This window comes from Pinus tabuliformis, chromosome Q, assembly GCF_031772625.1.
Source record: "Pinus tabuliformis cultivar Carrire ecotype Pingquan chromosome Q, CPIR1, whole genome shotgun sequence".
Classification (NCBI taxonomy): domain Eukaryota; kingdom Viridiplantae; phylum Streptophyta; class Pinopsida; order Pinales; family Pinaceae; genus Pinus; species Pinus tabuliformis.
This window is the reverse complement of record NC_142296.1, coordinates 833,009,517-833,018,270: the sequence shown is the minus strand read 5'-3', so window position 1 is coordinate 833,018,270 and position 8,754 is coordinate 833,009,517. Positions and strand designations below refer to the sequence as shown.

The following is an 8,754-nucleotide window of genomic DNA, read 5'->3' as shown; positions in this document are numbered from 1 at the left end:
ATTGTTTTGTCTCCTGAATCAACATAATTTCTGGCTTTTCATTGTGAATTAGGTCTCTGAGGGCAGCAACTTTGGAGGAGTGCCCTAACCCCCTGCTCTTCCAAGATAAGATTTTCATCATTGGGTATTGGGCATGTGGAGAGGTGCTCGCCTCTCTTGTTCTTTGTGGCTTGTCTCTTTCTCTTAATGCCCCAGAATGAAAGATTCTATTGGTGTTTGCGTTCCCATGGCTATATCTTTCTGAGCATTCTCATCCCTATGTTGCTTGGCTGATTTCCTTCCAAGTCCCGATTTTTTGTAAATGTCACTGGATGTTCCATGTTCTTTTGAAGAGCTTCTGGTTATTATGGATAGAGAGGGCTCAAGGGATGCTTGCGAAGAGATGATCTGGGAAGGGTGGGGGTCAGAAGGCTCAGATAGGGCTGAGGGGGGCAAGGGGGGATCTTATGGAGGAGACCCAGAGAGAACAAGGAAGGGGTTAGAAGAGGGGGGGAGGGGCGGATCAGGTAAGAGGGGAACAGATGGAGAGGAAGAAGAAGGACGCGGAGCAGAGGGTCCAGGGTTATCAGAAGCCAGGGGAGGCTTGGATGAAGGGGCAGACTTCTTCTTTTTGACTGGTTCCTAATGGCCTTCCTGCTCATCACTCTCTACATCAACAAGTTTAGAACATCTATTAGCAAAGTGTCCATATTCGTGACATACCTTACATTTAAATGGTATCTGCTTGTAGTCCAATTGCTAGACATGACTCCATTCATCCACTTTCAGCTTTATTGCTTCAGGCAGTCCTTTGCCTAGATCCACTTCAACACAGATCCTTGCACAGGCTTGCATGTTATCCTTCGGCTGGATACGATCAATATATTTGCCTACAGCATTCCTAATGGCCCGAACAGACTCATCTCCCCAGCAATGGAGAGGGAGGTGAGGTAGACGGACCCAGACTGGAACAACACTGGGAAAACCCAGCTTAGGGTCAAAATCTGGGGTCCATTTGTTGAGGTAGAGACCCCTGGAGTCCATGAAATACGGCTCGTTTCTGAAGATCAAATCCTTGTCCTCTTTGGATTCGAAGTGGAATGTATAGTACCCTTTTCCACAAAACCTAATTGATATTTTCCCTTGGATTTTATCTGACCAATTTCGTTCAACCCATCTTTGAACTGTTCTTGGAGAGGGCCAGAGGCCTGTGAATTGCCCTATGAGACCTTTTTCAGCAAGAGATAATGCTGCCATGCGAGGTAGGGTTGGAGGCAGTTGAACTTATTGAAGAACATCTAATTTCTTGGCAAATTTCAAAATCGCAGGTCTAGGGCGTTGAGGAGGGAGTGATTTCACAAGATTTGAAAAGGCCTTTTGAGGATCGAGTTCCTCCCGAGGAGAGTCCGGGGGGCCATGGCGGGAGGCCAAGACCCAGACAGCCACGAGGTTGAAGGAGGGGTGCAGTCTCGGAGGGCGCGCGTAGGCCAAGGCTCCGGTCCTGAGCGGCAGCGATTCCCTGAATATACTGCTGTTATTAATTTGCTATCGAAAGCAATATCTCTTGGTATTGATTCGTTAGTGATTTATTTAGACTCGCAACTGGTGGTATCTCATCTAAATAACACTTATTGGATACGGGATTCCTATTTATATCGCCAATTTTTGAGAGTGAGATTGTTGCAACGACCGTTTGTTTATATCACATATGTCCACATTCCACGATCAGAAACTTCATTAGTAAATTTTATTATTAATCAAGCATTAGATTGGCATATACATCATTCATCAAATTAAAAAACATAAAAAATAATCAAAATGTCATCTAAATATATCATAAAATCTCTTGTATATAGATAGAGTGTTTGTTTCCAAAATAATATACAAAAAATTGGGACAAAATGCACTACAAAATTTGGTTTTATGCCCATCATCATGTCCAATCATGAAAAGATCTAATCATCTCTCTAGCTGGCTTAGGATGAGTAGCCAAAAAATAAACAATAGCATTGACTACACGCCGGAATAGCCAAACCCAGTCTCATGGTACTCTTACCACGTGACGTTGCATTTACTCGGGTAGATCCTCTATGGCTATCATGGGTACTTGGTCAGTCAGGCTCACCAAGTTCCTCTAAACTGCATGAATAACTCTCTCTGTCTCAGTTGCAGCCCCTTGGGCATCTCTCCCGCGACGCCTATGTCTGGGAAATCCATCAGGTCTCACTGGTCCCACATCTGAAACATGATCAATACATTTTGTAAGTGTCTTGTCTCATCAAAAATAATTTTAAGTTCATTTAAAAAAAATAAAAAAATCTTAAAAAATCTTAAAAATTAAAAAATTGTTACCTATGGCACCCGATGCTACATTCAGTGGTAACAGTAAATTTGGATCTCCTCGTAAATCCATCCCAGGATAGGGGTTGTCATCGACTATGATGACCTGTTGATCCCACCATGCGAAAAACTTGTCGTCAAAAGTCTTCCTAGGCACATTGCAACCCCTAAGGCATTTCATCAGGTCAACCCACCTACCCATTCATGGATCTCTAGGGCTGCTGATAGTCGATAATACCTTGGATCAAAGCCCAGGTAATTTCTCAAGGAAGAATGAGCATAAGATTGTTCCATATCCAAAATTATTTGTTTGACCCTTCTGAATGGAGGTCAGTTGGTTCTTCATATTGGTCGGTAGAGGTGTGCACTAATCAAACACTGTGGTGAGACATTCCACTGCTAGGCTCATAGATACTCGTGAGGCCTGATGTAAAGCAGCAGAGCCATTTATCTTGGAAATGGTAAATAGTAAAATCTTCAAGGACAAGCTCTCTACGTGTTTGATTGGAATTTGACTTCTAATCTTTTCAAGATGACTGGGACAGTATATGTGGACATAGTATTCTACAGTAAGACTGCCCATCGTCCTGCCAGTCGAATGCAACACCTCTCACCTTCGAGAAAGACCCGTAATAAAGTATATATCTTCGATCTCGATCCTTAGGGGCTTCTGATCAATCATGAATGCGTCATCCTCTACACTCTAGTAATGAATAAAAAGCTCAATCAATCATGTGTTGGATTTCATATTTAGCATCTTAAGTAATTTTAGCAAGGCACAACCTCTTAAAGCATCCAAAGCATTTTTGTCCTCCATTACTTGATTATCCATAGCACAATGCTCTGTTTCTTGCCAGGTGATGGTCATGTTGCCCAAAAAAATGTTTCAAATCATTAGATTTATGTTTTAATTTTTTTAATCATGCACATACGAGTTTCCTTTTAACATGGTCGCGTGTACGGCCCTCATATACTTGGGTTACCTGTATTCAACCCACGTGTATGTGGAGTTGAAATTTTTGACATATTTTTTTACGGTCAAAACTTGAAAAAAACATTTAAAAAGTATCACAAATAATTACAAGTAGGATATAAGGGTTACCTGGAAGTTTTGGAGCGATTTGAATGGTTCAATTGGTCAGAGGAAGCTTGTTTGGGTTTGTATCCACAGCTCCTTGCTCAAAACACAAATGACAAAATTGTGAGTCCAAAAGTCGTTATATAAGTTGAAAAATAAAAATTATTTTTTCAAAAATTGATTTTTGTCTTATGGACTTTTCGACCTTGTGGCTTGGAGTGTTTAGAATGAGTTGTCTTTTCAGGAAATTTTGGATACTTCTTCGAGACATCATTTTGGTCCCATGACCATAGACCCGTCATGGCAGGTATCATTTTCTTACTGGCATATAGGTTAGAGAATACTACTTTCCATTGCATTTTGCATACTAGCCTCCATACTGCAATACAGTAGCCATAGGGTCTACGCCACTATATCTTGATTTGCAAACCATTTTCACTCCCCGACTTTAAAAATCATGATGCGACGGTAAAGCCAACCTTTACATGGGCATCTTAGTTAGATCCTCACTGACATTGGTTACCCATGCTACTATATTAAGTAGGCTTGGGAATCCTCTTTAGTCCTGCCATGAATTGTGTGTTGAAGACTCATTCTCATTCTTCTGCGCTACTTTCTGGCCTTATACCCTAGAGGCTCATTTGTGTTGAGTTGTACTACGACATTGAATATTGATAACTTGCACCTTTTGGTGTTGAGCCGACTTCACTTGGACTCGTGTTTAAGCCACTTATTGACCATGTCTTATGAAAAATCAACCTTGCAACCACATAGCCTCTGCAACTTGACACACCCTTATACCCATGGAAATAACATCCCTATGAGTTTCCTTGACTAGTTTCGCCACCTTGCATTGAGCATAGGAATGTTCCCCTCCCAGGAACTAGAGCATCTACTTTTTTGACACTCGTTCTTTCCACTGTACTATAACATTATTTTATTTTTTTCAAGCTTCATATAAAAGAAAAAGACAAAAAAAGTATATATTTCGAAAAAGAAAGAGTGGGAATGGGGCATTATTTCCATATTTTGATGGCAGCTAGAGTCAATTGTTTCGCCCTTAAACAAAGCACTCAAAAGAAAGTCTTTCCTCCATTGGGGTGGGCTTAAGTTTGAATTAGGAGAGCCTTAACCTTGTTATTGAGTCAGTCCTCCTCTGATTGGTTACCACTTCCAATCATATGGAGAGTTTGCTTATGCCTCCTGTATGACAAACTTATACAAGGTTATCACATGCTTCCTTGTAGTCACAGTTGAGTCGTGCTTTTGTTCAAGGGAAGTAAACCTGAGTCGACCTCTCTGCAGTGTCCATTGACCTATTTTTCAGTTGGCCATCCCTGGTTGTCAGTGTCATGTTCATTATCAGATCAGTTTTATTGGTCCTTTGCTCGTGCCAGTTTGAGAAGGTCTCCATTGAATTCTTGCTGGCGGGTCTTGTCCTTATCGACTACAACAAATTGCTCTGAGGGTAGATCTAGAGCCGCACCCTGGCCCTATTTTCATTAGTGATAGGTCACCTTGCACTCAACATCGATTAGTATCATGGGTCTTTGACTGGGTGGTTTTCCTTATGTTCGACATCAACTTTCATTATCACACATTAATTCTTGCAATGCCTTGGTTTCCATTTGACCCTATTGGTGGATTCCTCGCCTTTGTGTTAGTTTTCATCATTGGTTGGTTCAGGGGGTTTCTATCGTGCGCTAGCCACATCTTGTGTATGCTAGAAACATGATTCGGTTGGGTTACTACATCTTTGTTCATTTGATTCCTTCCACATTATTGGCCTACGGGTTACACTCGCATTAGATTGACGAATGATTCCTTAATTCCTTCCTTCTAGCTGATCTTTTCGCATCAACTTTAGCTCATTTCTTTGGGAAAGGCATCTAGAGTCCATTTGGTAGTACCTTAGGGTTTGCAGTCATCAGTGGCAGATTCCTTTGCTATCGACAGTGGGAAAACATCATTATCTCTTGATTGATAAATTCCTTCAAGTGTTCAACTACAACTCATTTATTCACACTTGTTAGATTGTACTGGGTACCTTGACTCTCATCATCATTATTGGTGAGTAGTCTCGCGTTTGTTAACAGTATAAATTAATGACCAGTAATCAAATAATTTCTCACTTGGTTGACTTCAGATCATTCATTCCCATTGTGTTAGAAATGTACCACAGCGGTAAGTGAAGATCTCGGGTTTGCATCAACATGTCCTCGTTCACTTGTCAGTTGCTCTTGTTTCTTCTAATTGACACCATCCACATTATATGTTGCAGTTCCTTACAACGACTTATTATATGTTGGCACCAGAGTTGCAGTGCAGTACCATTTATTCCATCATGTTCACTTGGTACTATTTGGATCAATTTCTTGGCTTCACTGATCAACTTCATACTTCAACATCATTGATCAACTCTTTATATGTGATATTTAGACATGTACTTTCTTGATTATGATCAGATGATCCACTATGTATTTCCAGTTCCAATATACTTGTATGCATATTGGATCCGCATTTTGTACTTGACATGCAAACATGCTTTACTATTTCCGAGCATGGGTATGCCCACCTCAGACAACAATTTCTTTCTAATCTCTTTTGATGGCTTGGCAGGCTGAATTCTGGTGAACTCCTCCTCGGTCTTGGCATGATTCCTTCCATACATTTAATACATTTCGGCCATCATGTACCCCTTCTAACCTCATATATTAGGGGGAATTTGTTATAGCACCATTTACCACTGTTAGTAGATCTGATGCTCTGATTATGGCCTAGGGAAACCCTTCCTTCTAGACTTGGTCCAAAATCTAGAAAACAATGTTTTATTCCCTATACGCTACTCTGCCCTATGATAAAAGCATGTAAACATGGGTCAATATATATCCAACCCGTGTACATATGTTAAAACACTTAAAATAATTAAATTTCCTTAATTTCGGGTGGATTTCACGGGTTTACTCACCTCCTATTGCCCGTGGCCCAACTGTTTCCCAACTGAAAAAACTAATTTGGAGAGGTATAAATAAACCTCCATGGTGTAAGAGCCCTACCCTATGGTCTACAAACAGATCTAATTTCTTCTGAAATTAAATGCGATAAGAGGCGATAACTTACCTACTTACACGGCTTTTAAACAAATAAAATTTTATCATTTACATTATAATCAACATAAATTAAGGTGAATATTTCATTCTAATTAACTTTACAAGAGTAGTCTATGGAGGAATACCTGTACCGGTGGCTGATGGAGATACCTTTGTCCTGCTGCTCCTGTTGAACGCTCCTCTTGACGGACCCAGCCAGATTTACCTCCCATCCAACTAGGAAATAATCCCTAGCCCAGGAAACCTCCGCAGGTTCCCTAGCCCTCCGAGCCCAAGTCCAACCAGGTGTAGTGTGTGTGTCCAAATGAAAGATCCAGACCAAGATAACAATACTTCCCACCTCTCAACAACCCAAGAAACCTCGACAGGTTCCTAAGGTCTCCAAAAACACAACAAGTCCAAACAATCACAACCAACTCCACAATCATAAGCAAGACCCCCCTTTTCTCCCTTCCCCCTTCCCTTTTTATACCCTCCTTCCCTTCTCCATATCAACCACCTCTCATTAATGTCATTAACTTCCCATCCATCCTTACTGTTGAATTCTCTTCTCCCAAGTAAAGCTAGGAGTACATTTGGAAATGTGACATGAATATAAAATTTGGAATTTAATGGGAAAGGACCATGTCTTCTCCCAAGTAAATCTGAAAAGTACATTTGAGAATGTGAGATGAATATATATTGACAATTAAATGGAGAGGAATATGTCTTCTCCCAAGTAAATGTGAGGGTACATTGGGGAATGTGAGATGTAATTACATGGAGACGACCATGTCTTCACCCTAGTAAATGTGAGGGTACATTGGGGAATGTGAAATGAATATATATATTGATAATGAGTTGGAGAGGACCATGTCTTCTCCCAAGTAAATGTGAGGGTACATTGGGGAATGTGAGATGTAATTACATGGAGAAGACCATGTCTTCTCCTTAGTAAATGTGAGGGTACATTGGGGAATGTGAGATGAATATGTATTTTTTTTGAAATAATGGAAGGAGACCATATCCTACCTAATATTCAATTTTAGAAGGTAAGTGGGGAATTTGAATAATGGAAATCATGAATTTTATATTAGACCAATATTTCTCAATATTTTTAGATAATGTAAACATTAAAAAAATTTGTAGGATAAGCTTTAAGTGGGGCATTACATGCACCCCCCTTTAGAAAACTTCGTCCCGAAGTTAGAATGAAAAGATGCAAGGAGTTTGAAATCATAGCAACCAGAGAGAGTTATAGCACTAAAACCTGATAAGTCTGACAATGACATTACTTCCCATCAAGAGTCTCCAACTGATATATATCCTCCTATCCATCCTGGCCTACTTCTGTTCCCACCCTATCCGTCCTCTGCTACTTTATCAGTGGCAACGGCCATACTAACCACTGATAAAACCAACATGGTGGAAGCGTCGAATATATCGACCTAACTTCTCCAGCAGGCAACTGGCGATCATCATCACACATCTAGGGGAGCGTGTCCACCACTTCCCTCCCATGATTCCAGGTTTTGGAGGATACACGGTGGGAAATGCCTCCACCCGTCCTTCAGAACTAGGGTCAACGCCCTAACACGGACCACACTACAGAGCTGGTTGGACTTGTCATCGAATAATCCAATCAGGTCATCTTGCCACCTGTCATTTGCATTTTACTTGTATCATAAGAGTGCATATCAATTAGATACCAAATGTAATTGAACAATGTACATCGTACCTTCCTCATTGGTCGTCTCGACATTCCCCAATGGAATAGTAGACCTTGGTTATCATACGGTTCTTTCCAATCTATAGTTTAGTTCTCATCCATGCATATATATAACCACAAAATAGATAAAGATACATGATCTTAAACATCATGTTTATTAAGCCTAGTTTCCATGTGTCAATTTTTGTTGTTCATACTGGAAATAAATCTTACATCAAATAAATCATAATTTCACTAAGTCATTGATTAGATAAATCATATATATATAAGCCTATACGATGTAACAATAACTCTGACAAGTCATGCACTAGATAAATTGTAACCAAGTAAGTCACACATTTGGTCATACATCCAACATTTCCATCATTAATACCAAATCCATCAATTGATTTTTACATGTCCAACCAAATGTATATAATGTTCATAAATAACAACATGGAACTGCAAAATATAACCTTAACATAGGTGGCTATCTACGTTAAAATGGGCATCATAAACGCTCATGTGACATCCTTGTGGAACCCCTCAATAACAATTAG

The 8,754-nt window shown here is 40.2% G+C and overlaps 1 protein-coding gene across 1 annotated transcript; it reads right to left on the bottom strand.

The window, feature by feature from the left end:
• Window positions 1–738: 738 nt before the first annotated feature.
• Window positions 739–1,236, bottom strand: LOC149222188 (uncharacterized). Its single transcript, XM_089387528.1, has one exon. It carries the CDS (start codon window positions 1,234–1,236, stop codon window positions 739–741), a length of 498 nt encoding a protein of 165 aa, XP_089243654.1.
• Between the last annotated feature and the right edge of the window lie 7,518 nt (window positions 1,237–8,754).

What these genes read in the sequence shown, in the direction of transcription:
- LOC149222188 (XM_089387528.1), bottom strand. Translation starts at nt 1,236, where the DNA reads ATGGCAGCATTATCTCTTGCTGAAAAAGGTCTCATAGGGCAATTCACA.